This window comes from Entelurus aequoreus, linkage group LG09 (genome assembly GCF_033978785.1).
Source record: "Entelurus aequoreus isolate RoL-2023_Sb linkage group LG09, RoL_Eaeq_v1.1, whole genome shotgun sequence".
NCBI lineage: Eukaryota > Metazoa > Chordata > Actinopteri > Syngnathiformes > Syngnathidae > Entelurus > Entelurus aequoreus.
This window is the reverse complement of record NC_084739.1, coordinates 18,592,381-18,611,641: the sequence shown is the minus strand read 5'-3', so window position 1 is coordinate 18,611,641 and position 19,261 is coordinate 18,592,381. Positions and strand designations below refer to the sequence as shown.

At 37.3% G+C, this 19,261-nt stretch overlaps 1 protein-coding gene across 1 annotated transcript in view; it reads right to left on the bottom strand.

Annotated features, from left to right (window-relative positions):
• Window positions 1-13,105: 13,105 nt before the first annotated feature.
• Window positions 13,106-19,261, bottom strand: part of mlip (muscular LMNA-interacting protein) — a 98,037-nt gene continuing 91,881 nt past the window's right edge. Inside the window, exon 13 of the mRNA XM_062059621.1 lies at window positions 13,106-17,427. Within this exon, the coding sequence (XP_061915605.1) occupies window positions 17,290-17,427 (138 nt within the window). The 3' untranslated portion in view covers window positions 13,106-17,289. The remainder of the gene's footprint in view (window positions 17,428-19,261) is intronic.

Here is a 19,261-nt window from a genome sequence, read left to right as displayed (position 1 = left end):
ATAGTGTCAAAGTGCTTTGAGTTCCTTAAAAAAGCCACTGGCTCTTAGGTAGCCTAACAAAGTAGTATTTGAAGTGGCTATTTCGACTGGTTGCTTACCAAAAAAGATCAATTACAATAATACATAATGTTGGATATAGAGAACATACAAACTTGTATTATTTATTAAATCACAATTATTGAAATTCAACGATTTGGTGCTTTTGCAAACAGCTAAAATTATGTACAAAGCAAACTATAACCTGCTACCCAATAATGTACGACAATTCTTCTCAACAAAAGAGGAGAAATATAACTTTAGAGGGAAATGTAGTTTAAAACATTTGTATACTCATACAACACTTAAAACCTTTAGCATACCAGTATGTGGAATTAAATTATGGAATGGATTAAGCAAATAAATCAAACAAAGCACCAATATGATTCAGTTTAAGAGACTGTTCAAACTACAAGTGTTCACAAAGTACACAGAACAAGAATTATGGTGAACCCTTTTTTTTTTTTTTTTTTTTATTAAGGCAAGGCAAGGCAAGGCAAGGCAACTTTATTTGTATAGCGCTTTTCATACACAAGGCAGACTCAAAGTGCTTCACAGACAACAAAGTGAAATGAAAGAAAATAAAAGCAAAATTAAAATGCAGACAATAAAAATAAAAACAGTGCAGACGTTAAAAGTTAAAAGATTAAAAGATTTAGCTGAAAGCTAAGGTGAACATAAAAGTCTTCAGTCTAGTTTTAAAAGTAGTCAGAGTTGGGGAGAGTCTGACATCTTCAGGAAGTTTATTCCAGCTATTTGTTGCATAGTGACTGAATGATGATCTCCCTTGATTTGAGTTTACTCTTGGAACCGCTAACAGATTGGTCTCAGAAGATCTTAGTGATCTAGAGGGCTTATTTAGTGGGAGCATATCAGTGATATACTTGGGCCCTAGACCATGTAGTGATTTATATGTGAGCAGGAGGATTTTGAAATCAATTCTCTGATGTACAGGAAGCCAATGTAAGGATTTAAGAATTGGTGTAATGTGCTCACATTTTTTGGTCTTTGTTAGAACTCTAGCAGCAGCGTTCTGAACAAGCTGTAGCTGCCTGACAGTTTTTTGGGGAAGACCTGCAAGGAGACCATTACAATAGTCTAGCCCAGGGGTGTCAAACTCATTTTAGATGGGGGGCCAAATGGAGAAAAATCTACTCCCAAGTGGGCCGGACTGGTAGAATCACGGCACGATAACTTAAAAATAAAGACAACTTCAGATTGTTTTCTTTGTTTAAAAATAGAACAAGCACATTCTGAAATTGTAAAAATCATAATGTTGTTGTTTTTTTTGTTTTTTTACACTTACATGTTGCGATTAATAGTTTATTTGTTGTTATTTATATTTTCTGAATAAATGATGTGATAATGTTCATCAGTCAACTCATTGGTGTTAATCAAGATAAAAAAATTATATCAAAATTAGACATGTCCGATAATATCGGTCTGCCGATATTATCGGCCGATAAATGTGTTAAAATGTAATATCGTAAATTATCGGTATCGGTTTTTTTATTATCAGTATCATTTTTTTTTTTTTTTTTTTTTTAAATTAAATCCACATAAAAAACACAAGATACACTTACAATTAGTGCACCAACCCACCCCATTTACACTCATTCACACTCATTCACACAAAAGGGTTGTTTCTTTCTGTTATTAATATTCTGGTTCCTACATTATATATCAATATATATCAATACAGTCTGCAAGGGATACAGTCCGTAAGCACACGTGATTGTGCGTGCTGCTGGTCCACTAATAATACTAACCTTTAACAGTTAATTTTACAAATTTTCATTAATTACTAGTTTCTATGTAACTGTTTTTATATTGTTTTACTTTCTTTTTTATTCAAGAAAATGTTTTTAATTTATTTATCTTATTTTATTTGATTTATTTTTTTAAAAAGTACCTTATCTTCACCATACCTGGTTGTCCAAAATTAGGCATAATAATGTGTTAATTCCACGACTGTATATATCGGTTGATATCGGTATCGGTAATTAAAGAGTTGGACAATATCGGCATATCGGATATCGGCAAAAAGCCATTATCGGACATCCCTAATCAAAATCAAATTACAGGATGTTATTTATGTAGTTTGATCATTTACCTCGACTGGTGCACTAACATCATGTGCTTTATTTTGTACATATGTAGCGTCATCTACAAAGATACAAAGAATTGTTATTGCGACATCCAGTGGACACATTTAGAACAGCTGTTTCTTTCATTCAAAAATTTCCGGTTAATTTTTATACTTGGCAAACTCATCCCGCGGGCCGGATAAAACCTGTTCGCGGGCCTGATCCGGCCCTCGGGCCGTACGTTTGACACCCCTGGTCTAGCCTACTGGTAATAAAGGCATGTACAAGTTTTTCAAAGTCTTGAGCTGACATGAGCCCTCTAAGTCTTTTTACATTTTTGAGGTGATAGTAGGCCGATTTTGTTACTGATTTGATGTGACTGTCGAAATGTAAATCAGAATCTAAAATAACCCCAAGATTTCTGGCTTTATTTGAGGTTTTCAGGGAGAGTGATTGAAGGTGTTGGACGACTTTAAACCTTTCTTTTTTAGCACCAAAAACAATTATCTCAGTTTTATCTTCATTTAGTTGTAGGAAATTTTGGCACATCCAGTGTTTGACTTGCTCAATGCACTGGCACAGAAGATCTATGGGGCGATAAGACAAAAAAAATGTATTTATGTAATTAATATTTGTTTGCTTACTATGGTATATGACTTAATTACAATTTATTTGTTCACTGTTCTGTTACAGAGAACAAGGACATTGGATTAAATTGCTATGGTATGAAAAGGGGTAGGATTAAATAAGCTCCGCTTCTTCCTACTCCTTTTCGGACGTGCTATAACACGAAAAAACTGGAAATGTGTGATGCATTACATTGCATCGTATGCATGTTCCAAATAAACTGAAACTGAACTGAACTGAACTGACTTCCTGTCTATGAAGCATGGCTCTAAAGAATCACTTCAGACGTGACGACACAGGAACGGGTGTTACTCGTTGAGTCGGCTGGGTGTCAACTCACATGGTAGAACGACCGCGTTGCTCTCCCGTCGCCAGCAACGTCTTTAATGATGTCACAGAATAGATTTACATAAAACGAGCTGCGTCGTTCAGCTCAGATACAGGCTGAAGTCGCAAACCTTCCAATTGAAATACACTAGAAATGACATCATAACGGTCCTGCACATATAAATTCCTTGAAATGAACTTAAACCACATTTCTTCATGGTATACTACACACCACAATAACACAATATGAACAATGCCTTTTATAGTAATTGGCGCTTATAGTATTTATAACAGCAAAAACTCATTAAAAAAAAAAAAAAAAACCTTCCCAGTATGGTAAGCTTGTGATCATTTAAAATGAATATAAAACATTTAGATGCATTTTGCTAGCCATATTCCTACCCTAGCAGCCCAGAGCATCACAATAGTATGATAATTAAACATTAAAACAAGTCCATGGAATGCAGGGGTGCCAAACTCGTTTTCAATAACTACTTTTACACTGCAGGCCTTATACACAGCTGACTGACAGTGACCTTTATCAGACCCTAACGCGGCCTCAACCAGTCTGTGTCCATGCACTAAATTAGTCAGATTTCTCAAATAGTTCGGCTCTAAATGAGCCCCCGACAGCCCATGAAAAAACCTTAATCCGGTCGTGTTCAGTTTTTGAAAAGTCGGACTAAAACTCTTGGATTATGCAAGAGTTGGGTGCGGTTTTGCTAGTTAAATTAACAAAGTATAATAAAATATGTTTTATTATGTCATATGTATATATATATATATATATATATATATATATATATATATATATATATATATATATATATATATATATTAGGGGTGTGGGAAAAAATCGATTCGAATTCGAATCGCGATGCTCACGTTGTGCGATTCAGAATCGATTTTCATTTTTAAAAAATCGATATATTTTTTTTTTTTATACATAATTTTTTCTTTTTTTTAATTAATCAATCCAACAAAACAATACACAGCAATACCATAACAATGCAATCCAATTCCAAAACCAAAACCGACCCAGCAACACTCAATAAAAAGAGCAATTGAGAGGAGACACAAACACGACACAGAACAAACCAAAAGTAGTGAAACAAAAATGAATATTATCAACAACAGTATCAATATTAGTTACAATTTCAACATAACAGTGATTAAAAATCCCTCATTGACATTATCATTAGACATTTATAAAAAAATAAAAAAAAAGAACAATAGTGTCACAGTGGCTTACACTTGCATCGCATCTCATAAGCTTGACAACACACTGTGTCCAATATTTTCACAAAGATAAAATAAGTCATATTTTTGGTTCATTCAATAGTTAAAACAAATGTACATTATTGCAATCAGTTCATAAAACATTGTCCTTTACAATTATAAAAGCTTTTTACAAAAATCTACTACTCTGTTTGCATGTCAGCTTGGGGTGGGGGAAAAAATCGATTCGAATTCAAATTGCCATTCTCACGTTGTATGATTCAGTATCAATTCTCATTTTTCAAAAATCAAAGTCTGAATTTATTGCCTCTTCTCGTGAGAGAGCTAATTCCATATCCAACCAAGGCTCCTCAATTTATTATGGGCTCAACCATTATTTACTTAAACCTGGTGGTTTGCTTTCTTCAAGTTGAATATAAACATTCAACCGACAAATCCATCAGACCAATCAGTGCATCAAAATGTGATGATGTCGTCCAATAACAGCGCTCATGTCCGCTGGCTTTCTGTCTGCTCTGCCGTGATTGTCACAAAATTACATTTTCAGTAATGAGTACCTTTGATGAAATCAGCGAGCACATGGTGCCCTCGCCAACTGGGCGCAGAAAGAGACGCTGTCTTGATTGCTTGACATAGTGTGGTCGGAAAGATGCCATCTATTGCCTGCGTACGTGTATAGCCACTATTTTCTTGAATCGTGTGTTTACTCTGCTGCTGGTGTCCTGTGACGCAGCTGTCATTATGTCGCGATGCAGCGGTCAATGTAAACCCTGAACTCACCCAGAAAAGGTGTTTGTTTGGATTAAATTAATTCATTACAGTGTTGGAATGGGCATTCCTCTGAAAAATTGCTTCTGTTTTCATTCACTTATAGAGCCAGGCTGAGACCAAATAGGTTTACCGTATTTCCTTGAATTGCCGCCGGGTATATAGTATGCGCCTGCCTAGAATTACCGCCGGGTCAAATTCAGTTCGCAAAATAATTAGCGCATGCTTAGCATTACCGCCGGGTCAGAATTACCGCCGGGTCAAACTCGTTTCGCAAAATATTATTTTTATTAGCGCATGTCTAGAATTACCGCCGGGTCAAACTCGTTTCGCAAAATATTTAGCATATGCCTAGAATTTCCGCCGGGTCAAACACCTCACGTCACGAGTGACACTTCACCTGTCATCATTTTCAAAATGGAGGAGGCTGATTTCAATAATTTAAAATCGCATAAAGGGAAGAAGATAAAGAGCTATTCGGTAGGATTTAAGGTCCAAGCTATTGAATATGCTAAAAAGAACAGTAAGCAGCTATGTTTTATTAATATACCGTAGCTGCGTGTGTCAAATATGAGTCATTAAATGACTCCCGCCTCTTGGTGGTAGAGGGCGCTAGTGATCCTTCTTGCGACTACTCAGCTGCAGAAAAAGTGACAACAAGCAGCAACAGTTAGCAGCGATCGTTTATTTTTTCCTCTCGCCTGGCCTTTTAACATGGAGGATTACATATCTAAAATAAAACAGTTTTCTAAACTGGACTTTCAATCGAAGCAGGAGGTAATAATTAAAGGAAGATCTCCATCGAGACAGAGAGACTTTTAAAACTGAAGAAAGATAAGGAAGACTTCTATAAACAAGTTATCAATGCTTTTGTTCAGAAGGAGCTGCGCATGGACTTCATTTATAAGTAAAGGTAAGACCATAATGACGTTTTTTTTTTATTAAATGTGCTTTTCATGATGGTATCCTTACATCACACTGTAATTTATTAGCGCAGGCCTAAATTTACCGCACGCCTTTGGTAAGCGCCGGAGTGAGACGCGGTTTTAAAATAATTAGCGCATGCTTACAATTACCGCATGCCTTTGGTAAGCGCCGGAGTGAGAAGAGGTTTTAAATTAATTACCGCCCCGGCGCTAATTCAAGGAAATACGGTAGTCCGTTTTTGCAGAAAGAAAACCAACGTATTGCTAAAAAAAGTAAAATGATCAGAATTGAATTTTTGTAATAAACGTGCATTTTTCAAATTGTGACTGTCATTTTGGTTGTTAGAAACGACGCAATTTTGATTGATTGATTGATTGAAACTTTTATTAGTAGATTGCACAGTTCAGTACATATTCCGTACAATTGACCACTAAATGGTAACACCCGAATACGTTTTTCAACTTGTTTAAGTCGGGGTCCACTTAATCAATTCATGGTACAAATATATGCTATCATCATAATACAGTCATCGCACAAGTTAATCATCAGAGTATATACATTGAATTATTTGCATTATTTACAATCCGGGGGGTGGGATGTGGAGGGTTTGGTTGATGACAGCATACTTCAGTCATCAACAATTGCATCATCAGAGAAATGGACATTGAAACAGTGTAGGTCTGACTTGGTAGGATGTGTACAGCGAGCAGAGAACATAGTGAGTTCAGAAAGCATAAGAACAAGTATGTACATTAGAAATACATTTGATTATTTACAATCCGGGGAGGTGGGATGTGGAAGGGGGAGGGTGTTAGTCAATTGCATCCCACATTGGCAAAACGACTGCTCCACAAAAAAAGATAGATTTAAAACAGAGATGTCTGTTTTTGGTTGGAATTGGGGGTTAAATCACCAAAAATGATTCCCGGGCGCGGCACCGCTGCTGCCCACTGCTCCCCTCACCTCCCAGGGGGTGAACAATGGGATGGGTCAAATGCAGAGGACACATTTCACCATACCCAGTGTGTATGTGACAATCATTGGTACTTTAACTTTAACTTTTGCATCTGGGGTCTTCATATTCCCTTCCATAGAAATATAAGTCGTTTGAGATACAGAGCACGTCGTGCAGAGGAGGGAGGAGGGAGGAGGGAGGAGGGAGGAGGGAGGAGGGAGGAGGGAGGAGGGTGCAGACTGCGACGGATTACGCGAGAAAAGAGTCAGGAGAGGCTAATATAGAATCTGATTAAATAGAGAAAATATCCAGTAATGACACACAATGCAGAGGAAATTGAATAAAAGTTACACCATCTACCACTTCATCATTGTTCAAGGCTATTAATTTTACACCTGCTGCTGGAATGATTGTATAAACTATAATGAGGTCAGTCTGACCTTTTTTTGAATGATGCAGCGAAGTTCAAAATCAAAACTGTCTGAAACAGCCAGTGGAACATTTGAATATCCGTGTGGAGTGTCTTCTATGTGCGTGTGTTTAGACATGTTGAGCTCATTGTAGGGTTTAAGTGGCATTTCTTGTTCTATGGTTGTCATCACATTTGACATTAATAACACACTTCTTTGGGGATGACAAGGAAACCGAAACATACTTTAGAAGTTTTTTTTTTTTTTTAAAGATTTTCAGAAGAGGCTTGTTTGAACTACAGGTTTTGTTTGAAATGTGCTGCGTATTTTTATTTACTTTCTTGGTTGAGCTTCATGTTGCACAAACTGTCCGGCAGAAGTGGCTAGAAGAGCCAGAAAATGCAGTCAAGTAAGAGGTGAGAGTACTGTTACTTTAGAGCAGTGGTAATTACCGACCTTTTCAAGCCCAAGATCCACCACATAAATACAGTATATATACAGTATATATACATATATATATATATATATATATATATATATATATATATATATATATATATATATATATATATATATATATATATATATATATATATATGTATATATATATATATATATATATGTATATATATATATATATATATATATATATATATATATATATATATATATATATATATATATATATATATATATATATATATATATATATATATATATATACATGCTAGGTCAGGAAAAAACACAGAGGCTATATCACCCCTACAAGCCTGCTCTTCAGGAGATTTTACAATAAAATAAATAAAATCCCCTGATGAGCAGGGAAACCTACGAAACAGGCTTGTAGGGATGATATAGCCTCTGTGTTTTTTCCTGACCTAACGTATATTCCGCTCTACTCCGGTATTGAGCACTTTATAACGGATAAACCACAGAAACCTTGACTATATATATATATATATATATATATATATATATATATATATATATATATATATATATGTATATATATATATATATATATATATATATATATATATATATATATATATATATATATATATATATATATATATATATATATATATATATATATATATATATATATGTATATGTATGTATATGTGTGTAAATACAGTATATATATATATATATATATATATATATATATATATATATATATATATATATATATATACAGTACAGTATATATATACATATGTATATATACAGTACAGTATATATATACATATGTATAAATAATACAATGTATACATTTATATATATATATAGGAATATATACAGTACATATATTAATACAGTGTATGTATATATATACATATATATATATATATATGTATATATATATATATATATATATATATATATATATAGACATACACACACACAGACTGTAACGATACTAAGAGCCATACATAGTCAATACGACAATGATAATGTCGATATTTTTAGTACCACAAAATATTTTTATGACCAATGTATGATCCTGTCACTACTTGGTATTGGATTGATAGCAAAGGTTGTAGTATCACCCAAAACTTGTGCAAAGAATCAAACCGAAAAATACAGAAAAAACAACACACATATACGTATATACACACACATATATTTATACTCATTTATTGCTGAAAAATATGTCAAGGAGTTGTGACAAGAACGTGTGAAGCCATCACGTCGAAGAAGAGGAGACACGCGGCTGAGTGTCAAGCAGGGAGGTAATGGGTCCCATTTTTATAGTCTTTGGTATGACTCGGCCCGGGGTTTGAACTCACGACCAATACAGAAAATGCATCAATATAAACTTGTTTGATTAAAAAACTTGTTTCACAAAAATCTAAACATGTGAGCAACCGTGTATTAAAGGCCGATTGTATCACTTTCCATCATATTAGCCAATTCCTAATGACCCTTTAGCATCCAGGTATTCTATACCAGGGGCCCTCAAATTTGTCCAAGGGTCAGAAATGTCTTTCAGCACAGTGTCAGGGCCAGATGGAGAGTAATTGGTTTAACACAAATAATCAATGTCAAAGAGATGTATTGTAACTTTCAAAGAGCATTTTTATACCCAAGAGAACACAATTCCGTGCAAGGTAAAAACATTCATTAAAAAAAGCTTATATCAGATGTCCAAACTTTTTCCACTGAGGGCTGCACACTGAAAAATGTAAGCATGTAGGGGCCATTTTGATATGTTTCATCTCCAAAACCAATACAATAAATAGATTTTTTTTTTTTAATCTTTGGGGTGTCAGGTTCAAACACTGATGACATCTATTAAACAAGACAAGAAGCAAGGAATTAAACAGAGACAGAATTAAATTTAGCTCAATGAGGAGAAACGCGTAGTGTCGTCCCACGCTCTGACGAAAGATTGTACGCCTCTTCTTTTATTTGGATTTTCCCTGATTTTCCCGGTCTGATTTTTATACTTTGCAAACTCATCCCGCGGGCCGGATAAAACCTGTTCGCGAGCCGTACGTTTTGACACCCCTGGTCTAGCACTATCACGAATAATACTTTAGTGTCTCTGACTACATTGGCAACGTTATTGCAATTATTCTGTCTGTCTGATGTTTTTGTAGTATTCGGAGCTGCACTTTTTGACAGCTAATAAAATGCCGAATGCAGTTGGCTGACATTTCAAAACCCCGAACAATACACGTTTTTATGAAGAAAGTAAGAAAAACTGTTGACATTATAGTCACGTTGTCTTGGTGAAGAGTCCACCAGTTTGACAGATTCCATGCGAGAAAATTCAAACGCTCCCTTACTTATGGTGTGAGAGGAAGGGATTTAGACATCGCATGCTCTGCAGTGCATGACATAATGAGAAAATGAGTTAAAACATGTCACTTGGAGAATGCCTTTGTACCAACCCGTGTCTATAATCAACCTGATTGCCAGCCCAGCCAACATTTAGTGAAGATTAGATCTGAATAACAAAAATACAAATCCTGCAGGACCCAGGTGCAACTGTCATCCAAATGACACTCGTGGCTTTTTTTTTTTAATGTTTATGGTCTTTGAAAATCACCATTTTTACATCAGTCATTTTACTGTATTGGTACCTTTTTACACATTACAGCAAACTATTGTGTACCATATTTTCCGGACCATAAGGCGCACCGGATTATAAGACACACTGCAGATGAACGGTCTATTATTTATCTTTTTTCATATATAAGGCGCACCCAATTATAGGGCGCATTAAAGGAGTCGTATTATTATTTTTTTCTACATTGAAAACCCTTCCTTGTGGTCTACATAACATGTAATGGCGGTTCTTTGGTCAAAATGTTGCATAGATTATGTTTTACAGATCATCTTCAAGCCGCTTTCTGACAGTCGCTGTGGGCGGTCTTATTTACGTGGCTCACCTTCGACAGCGTCTTCTCCACGTCATCTTTGTTGTAGCGGTGTAGTGTGCAAGGACGGGGGTGGAAGAAGTGTCAAAAGATGGAGATAACTGTTTTAATGACATTCAGACTTTACTTAAAGGCCTACTGAAATTAATTTGTTTTATTTAAACGGGGATAGCAGATCCATTCTATGTGTCATACTTGATCATTTCGCGATATTGCCATATTTTTGCTGAAAGGATTTAGTAGAGAACATCGACGATAAAGTTCGCAACTTTTGGTCGCTGATAAAAAAAAAGCCTTGCCTGTACCGGAAGTAGCGTGACGTCACAGGTTGAAAGGCTCCTCACATTTCCCCATTGTTTACACCAGCGGCGAGAGCGATTCGGACCGAGAAAGCGACCCCAATAATTTGAGCCAGGATGAAAGATTTGTGGATGAGGAACGTGAGAGTGACGGACTAGAGTGCAGTGCAGGACGTATCTTTTTTCGCTCTGACCGTAATTTAGGTATAAGGGCTCATTGGATTCCACACTTTCTCCTTTTTGTATTGTGGATCACGGATTTGTATTTTAAACCACCTTGAATACTATATCCTCTTGAAAATGAGAGTCGAGAACGCAAAATGGACATTCACAGTGACTTTTATCTCCACGACAATACATCGGTGAAGCACTTTAGCTACGGAGCTAGCATGATAGCATCGTGCTTAAATGCAGATAGAAACAAAAGAAATAAGCCCCTGACTGGAAGGATAGACAGAAGATCAACAATACTACTATCAGGAGACACCGAACCAAACACTGGACCTGTAACTAAATGGTTAATGCTGTGCCGCCTGTCGAAGCCTAGCAATGCTGTTGCTAACGACGCCATTGAAGCTAACTTAGCTACGGGACCTCGTCAGAGCTATGATAAAAACATTATCTCTCCACCTACGCCAGCCAGCCCTCATCTGCTCATCAACACCCGTGCTCACCTGCGTTCCAGCGATCAGCGTCGCGACGAAGGACTTCACCTGATCATCGATGCGGTCGGCGGCTAGCGTCGGATAGCGCGTCTGCTATCCTCAAAGTCCTCCTGGTTCTGTTGCTGCAGCCAGCCGCTAATACACCGATCCCACCTACAGCTTTTCTTTTTTGCAGTCTCCATTGTTCATTAAACAAATTGCAAAAGATTCACCAACACAGATGTCCAGAATACTGTGAAATTTTGCGATGAAAACAGAGCTTTTTGTATTGAGATACAATGTGTTCGAATACTTCCGTTTCAACTATTGACGTCACGCGCAAACGTCATCATACATAGACGTTTTCAACCGGAAGTTACACGGGAAATTTAAAATTGCACTTTATAAGTTAACCCGGCCGTATTGGCATGTGTTGCAATGTTAAGATTTCATCATTGATATATAAACTATCGGACTGCGTGGTCGGTAGTAGTGGGTTTCAGTAGGCCTTTAATCCAATAACGGAGCAGCTCTCCTCATCCGAAAACAACACAGGAAATGTGTCCCGTGAAAAACCGTCCGACCGGAACTCTAATAACTAAAGTTCCTTGGGTGAATAATGTAAACTCACTATACCGGTATGTTTTAGTGCTTTCATGGCAAGTTTACTGACAGATATAAGTAAGAACTTTACACTACTTTGTATTAGAAATGGCAACAGCAGAGAATGAATGTCCCATAACAAGAAGATAGAGAAAAAAGAAGAAGCTTATCGACTATGGTGTCGCCACGGACTACAAAGGAGGACGCGCGCAATTTTTCAGGGTTTATGCAGATCCCAAATACAGATCAGCAGGTACCAGAAGGTAAGAAAAGTTGCTTTTGCATAATATTGTGACACAAAACACCAGATAATATGTCTTACCTTATACACACATCATAATAATACTCGTATGTTTAATGCGCTGACAATCCTTCAAGCGGTGCGGCTCCGTAGCTTACCAAAGTCGTACTACAAAATTTTGATGGATTTTTGAGCGCCGTGTGTAATGTTCTACATTTTCAATGGCACATTTGAAATGTTGGTGTTGTTTACTTGAGACATATTGCAATCATATTGCAGTCTACACTTATCTCTTATGTTTGACTGCCATCTACTGGTCACACTTATCATTACACCATGCACCAAATAAAATAGCTTTGAGGTGGGTAAACTCAACCAAACGTATTCCGTACATTAGGCGCACCGGGTTATAAGGAGCACTGTCGAGTTTGGAGGGGGAAAAAAAAGGATTTTAAGTGCACCTAATATTCCGGAAAATACGGTGTTTAAAGTATTGAGTGCAGGCATTTGAAGGTAGAGTAGCATCAATGAAACACTAACACTTACAATGCAATCCAGCAAAGATCTTTATTCGCATGACAAAATGCAAGAAAAATAGACTCCCTCTCAGGAGTGAGAGTGCAGGAAACATTGCAGTACAGTGCAACTATTTGTACTTGAATCAATATGTTGTGGAAAAAAACATATGCCTAAAAGTCGGATAAAACGTATTTTGTTCAAACCATCTTCAAGCGTCGTATCATCAAATAGCATGAAGCTTTAACTCGCCAGCGAAAAATAAATTAACTCAGAAAAGTGTTGGATTTTTTTGGCTTTTTTGCGATACTACCACAGACAAAGCATTACCAGTGATGGCACAGAGGAAGCAGTGTGATGATAACCATAGAACAAGATATGGAACCTTCTCTGACATTGCTCCCTCTCCTCTCCATATGTGTCTCGAATGCATCGTTCTACTTTGTTTTAGTTGTATCTCATTTTATTACATGGTGGGTAACTTGTTACAATCTAATTAACAATGTAACTCCCGCGGTCATACAACCAATGAGTTTTAGCATTTAGTCAAAATCTATTTACTACTGTATAATAAGACTAAATACAACTAAAATAGAATGACACATGTATGACTCTGCCTCTGTCTGGATGTTATAATAGGTAATATGTGTCACCTACTGGAACCTGTTTATGAGCACCAAACCCGAGAAAAATCATGTTTACTTAGTTTTGAGACAAGAGTTACAGTGTGTGTGTGTGTGTGTGTGTGTGTGTGTGTGTGTGTGTGTGTGTGTGTGTGTGTGTGTGTGTGTGTGTGTGTGTGTGTGTGTGTGTGTGTGTGTGTTCTTGTATTCATACCCTTCTTGAGACATCAACAAGGAAAAGTACCTTCCATATGAGGACCGGTGAACAAGTTAGGACATAAATCATGGTCCCAATACGGAAAACCATTGCATCTAATAGACAATGTCTAATTTGCATCCCTGGTGGTGAAATCTACCAAAATTAGGGTGGTCCCAAACAGGAGGGATTTTTCTAATTGACTGTGTGTCGGTTTTTAAAAGTGCTCCCCCTCTGGCCAACATTTGTAATAAGGTGTGTGTAAAAAATTGAAATGCGCCCCTTTTGGCAAAAAAATAATTAAAACATTTAAAAAATATGTGTATGGAGACATACTGTAATAACTTGAAGTAAATAATGAAGACAAAAAAACAATTACAAACAAAAAATTAAAAAATTAACTAAAAGCAGTCTTTTTCTCACAATGTGTAGACTTTTTTCTTATAAAATTGGGAACAATTTCTCATATTCTTTCTGTTTCTGTAATATTGCAATATTTTCTCGTAAAATTATTACCTTTTTTTGTAAAATTATTACCTTTTAATGCAAAATGGTGACATTTGTCATATAAAATTCTGACTTCTATCACAATACTGACAATTTTTTTGTTGTTCTTGTAAAACAGTGACATTTTTTGAGTAAAACAATGACTTTTGTCATAGTTTTGCCAAGTAAAAATTCTGATTATTATTATAATATTGCCAACATTTTAAAGTTTTCTTATAAAATTGTGACTTTTGTCCAGTAAAATTACGACTCTTTTCATAAAATTGCCAAAATGTTGAGCTTTTCTTGTAAAATTGTGACTGTTGAGTAAAATTCCGACTTTTATCATAATATTGCACAAATGTTCAGTTTTTCTTGTAACACTTTGACTTGTGTTGAGTAAAATTACGACTTTTGTTATAATACTGCCAACATTCTAAGTTTTTCTTGTGAAATTGTGAACTTTTTCTGGTGAAATTCCAACTCATCTTTCACAACAAGCTTTTTTATATTTGCATAGTATGTATATCAGAATCAGAATCAGAAATACTTTAATATGTATTGTTAATGTTGTAAATAAACATCATTATATATCTAGAAAGGGTGGTCCTAAAGAGGTAGGCATTTTTCAGAGGTCTCGAGAAGGTACGGAATACAAGAATATGTGTGTGTGTGTGTGATTAAGTACACAATAACACGAACTATTGTGGACCGGTGTGAAAAAGCACAGCTCTTTGAGGTTAATACTACAGACACACTTTAGCCAGGTTTAATAAAAGCACATTTAAGCCATTTAAAATCCAGCATCAAGGCTAGATTTTGGCCAGAACACTGCCTTTTGGACTTTAAACTTACAACATGATTTTTTGGGCCTAGGAAGTCAGGATCTGCGTGGTAATTTTAACCAAAGCTGACTTTGCTCTAAACAATACATTCTTCTTTTAGTTATGTTGACTTATTGTTTGTGTAGCCACACGTCACAAAACCATATCAGTTTTGAAGTAATCGTGGACCAGGGTGACAAAAACATACAAGGGATGAAAATAAAAGTTTTACATGCCTTTATCCACATTGTCTATGCGGGAAAATGGGCTCCAGTTCGGTGGACTGCGTCACACTTAAAGGGGGCATATCGAGTTGGGCGATAGAAAGGGGCCGTTACATGTACAGTTATTTATCTACCCGTTACTAAAAACTAATCAATATTATGGGAAATTAACGCCAAATTAATTTTCAACGGCAAAAAAATTGTCATCTGGACGCTATGGGTCCGTTTAAGCAGCCGAGCATTTGTTTTCAAGTCTCGTCACCAAAGAAAACTTTCTTTTCATGGCTGAAGGACAGTCACTCCTTCCGTCACCATGGCAACAAGGAAAGAATACCAGCTTTTTGGTGACATGCAAGTTTCTCAGCACATACCAAAAATGGTTCATAGAGAGCTGCAACAAGCCTCAAATGTAATCTTGCACTCCTGTTGCATTTTAATCTTTTGTTTTGTGATTGTGTGATGTTTTTTGCCTGGACCCCAGGAAGAATAGTCTCCACTGCGGTGTAGACTAATGGGGATCCTTAATAAACTAAACTAAACTAAGCGAAAGAGCGATTTTAAGGCTTTTGTTGGAAAATAGCAAACTGAAAACTAATTGTTTTGTCAATCGGCAGCTCGTTACTCAACCCACGCCAAGCCGCCAAGGCAAAATCTTGACAAAGGGAGCTTTTATCTAACATCTTTTTAAAAAAAATTAATTTACGAATGCTTGTGTCGCATAGAGGGACGTACGGTGGGGACGAGTGGTTGGCATATTGGATTAACAGTTTGAATTTGCTTAGGCATTTTCTTGTTTCTCCAGGTAGTACAGTTTTCTCCCATCCATCCATCCATCTTCTTCCACTTATCCGAGGTCGGGTCGCGGAGGAAGCAGCCTAAGCAGAGAAGCCCGGACTTCCCTCTCCCCAGCCAATCGTCCAGCTCCTCCCGGGGGATCCTGAGGCGTTCCCAGGCCAGCCGGGAGACATAGTCTTCCCAATGTGTCCTGGGTCTTCCCCGTGGCCTCCGACCAGTTGAACGTGCCCTAAACACCTCCCTCAGGAAACGTTCGGGTGGCATCCTGAGCAGATGCCCGAACCAACTCATCTGGCTCCTCTCAATGTGGAGGAGCAGCGGCTTTCCTTTGAGCTCCTCCCGGATGGCAGAGCTTCTCACCCTATCTCTAAGGGAGAGCCCCGCCACCCGGTGGAGGAAACTCATTTCGGCCGCTTGTACCTGTGCTCCTGTCCTTTCGGTCATAACCCAAAGCTCATGACCATAGGTGAGGATGGGAACGTAGATTGACCGGTAAATTGAGAGCTTTTCCTTCCGGCTCAGCTCCTTCTTCACCACAACGGACCGATACAGCGTCCGCAATACTGAAGACGCCGCACGATCCGCCTGTCGACCTCACGATCCACTCTTCTCTCACTCGTGAACAAGACTCCCAGGTACTTGAACTCTTCCACTTGGGGCAAGATCTCCTCCCCAACCCGGAGCTGGCCATCCACTCTTTTCCGGGGGAGAACCATGGACTCGGACTTGAAAGTGCTGATTGAGCGACTTGGATGGGAATCGGCTTCCTCCCACATTCCAAAAACCTTCATGTTAGCGTAGCTGGAGACTCTAAATGCTGAATATGAACGGCTGTTTGTCTATATGTGCAATATGAAATGATGCCCAGGGTGTCGACCGGCTCCAGCTCACCCGTTACCCCAAGCAGTATAGAAAACGGATCTGACAAAGCACTAATGAGGACATTATACCTCTCAGTTATTTTCTTCCCCTATTTCTTAATTGATGTCGGCAAATGAATATCTTAAAATTATGTGGGGCGTGAAGAGTTGATTGATGTTTGTGTTGGCAAGAGAGAAATGGGGACATCTTCCTCAAAGGGACTGATCTGGCTCCCTGATGTGTAATTCACCCAAAGAGAATGGTCTTCGTCTCTCAGATTTCCTCTCTTCTTGCCCCATTAGACTTTGTCTACTTCTTCTTCCCGTATCTTCAGGGCTCACACTTCCCACCTACAAATACAAAATGAAGGTGTTTAAGAAGGACAACAGGGCAGAAATCTGTTTAGCCTCAGTTCAGCCCCCCCAGCATTTAAGGGTTCTATTATGCAAAATCAACTTTTCTTACCTATTGGTACCTGGTTTTGTGCATTTAGGATCTGCATAAGTCCTGAAAATATTAAATAAAACCATGGAGGCATGGCGGAGATATTTATTCCCCGAAAAATGGATTGACTCGCTGGAATATAAAGAGATTATAACATACATCCATAAACGTGGATGCCTATGCAAAAGTGCAATATATTTATCAGTACAGTAATCTATTTATTTATATCTGCACCTTATTGCTCTTTTATCTTTCACTACAACGAGCTAATGCAACAAAATTGTGTTCTTATCTGTACTGTAGAGTTGAAAATTTAATGACAATAAAATGAAGTCTCTAATAAAACAATCTTGCCTTCCTCCATACTTCCTCCAGTGGAGCTACTCCCTTGTGTGTCTATCAACTTCGCCTTCTTTGGCAGTAGCCAACTGTATTTGTTAGTATTGCTCCATAGTCATCCAGTAAACATATGCTTTTGTTATTTTGCTGGCATTTTAAATGTAGTAATGTCGTTCAAGCGCCCCAATAGCCATAAGGGCTTTCTCGGCGTCTGCACCAAGGCAACATAAGCAGTACCATTTGTATCAACGGGTATATTAAAAGCCTATTACATGACTTTAATCCATTCTCACTAAAAATCATAAATTAACATTATATTTATTTAATTGTGTTGTAAAAAAAAAAAAAAATACATCCAAAGTAATTTAACGATTTCCTATGTGTATATTTATGTGAGAGAATACTGAGTTTGACGTGTATTCTGGTTACAGTGGCTAAGAATAATGAAGAAGTACAAATAAAATGACCGTATAATATCACTATCTCACCCATTAAAGTCCATATCTGCCAAATTACATGACTCTGGTTTTCTATACAGTATAAATAGTGTGTTACGTAACTTATTGTTTGTAAATAGCTATTGTTGTACATTTACTGCACTGTATTTTCCTGACCATAGGGCGCACCGGATTATAAGGCGCACTGCCGATGAATGGTCTATTTTTGATCTTTTTTCATATATAAGACGCACCGGATTATAGGGCGCATTAAAGGAGTCATATTATTATTTTTTTTTTCTAAATAGAAAACACTTCCTTGTGGTCTACATAACATGTAATGGTGGTTCTTTGGTCAAAATGTTGCATAGATTATGTTTTACAGATCATCTTCAAGCCGCTTTCTGACAGTCGCTTCCGGATGCGCCGTTTTGTGGGCGGTCTTATTTACGTGGCTCACCTTCGACAGCGTCTTCTCCCCGTCATTTTTGTTGTAGCGGTGTAGCGTGCAAGGACGGGAGTGGAAGAAGTGTCAAAAGATGGAGCTAACGGTTTTAACGACATTCAGACTTTACTTAAATCAATAACGGAGCAGCATCTCCTCATCCGGAAACAACAAAATCGGAAATGTGTCTCGTGAAAAAACGTCCGACCGGAACTCTAATAACTCAAATTCCTTGGGTGAATAATGTAAACTCACTACACCGGTATGTTTTAGCGCTTTCATGGCGAGTTTACTGACAGATATAAGTAAGAACTTTACGCTACTTTATATTAGAAATGGCAACAGCGGAGGATGAATGTCCCATAACAAGAAGATAGAGAAAAAGCAGACGCTTATTGAATATGGTGTTCCCACGGACTACAAAGGCGGAGGCGCTCAATTTTTCAGGATTTATGCTGATCCCAAATACAGATCAGCAAGCACCAGAAGGTAAGAAAAGTTGCTTTTGCATTATATTGG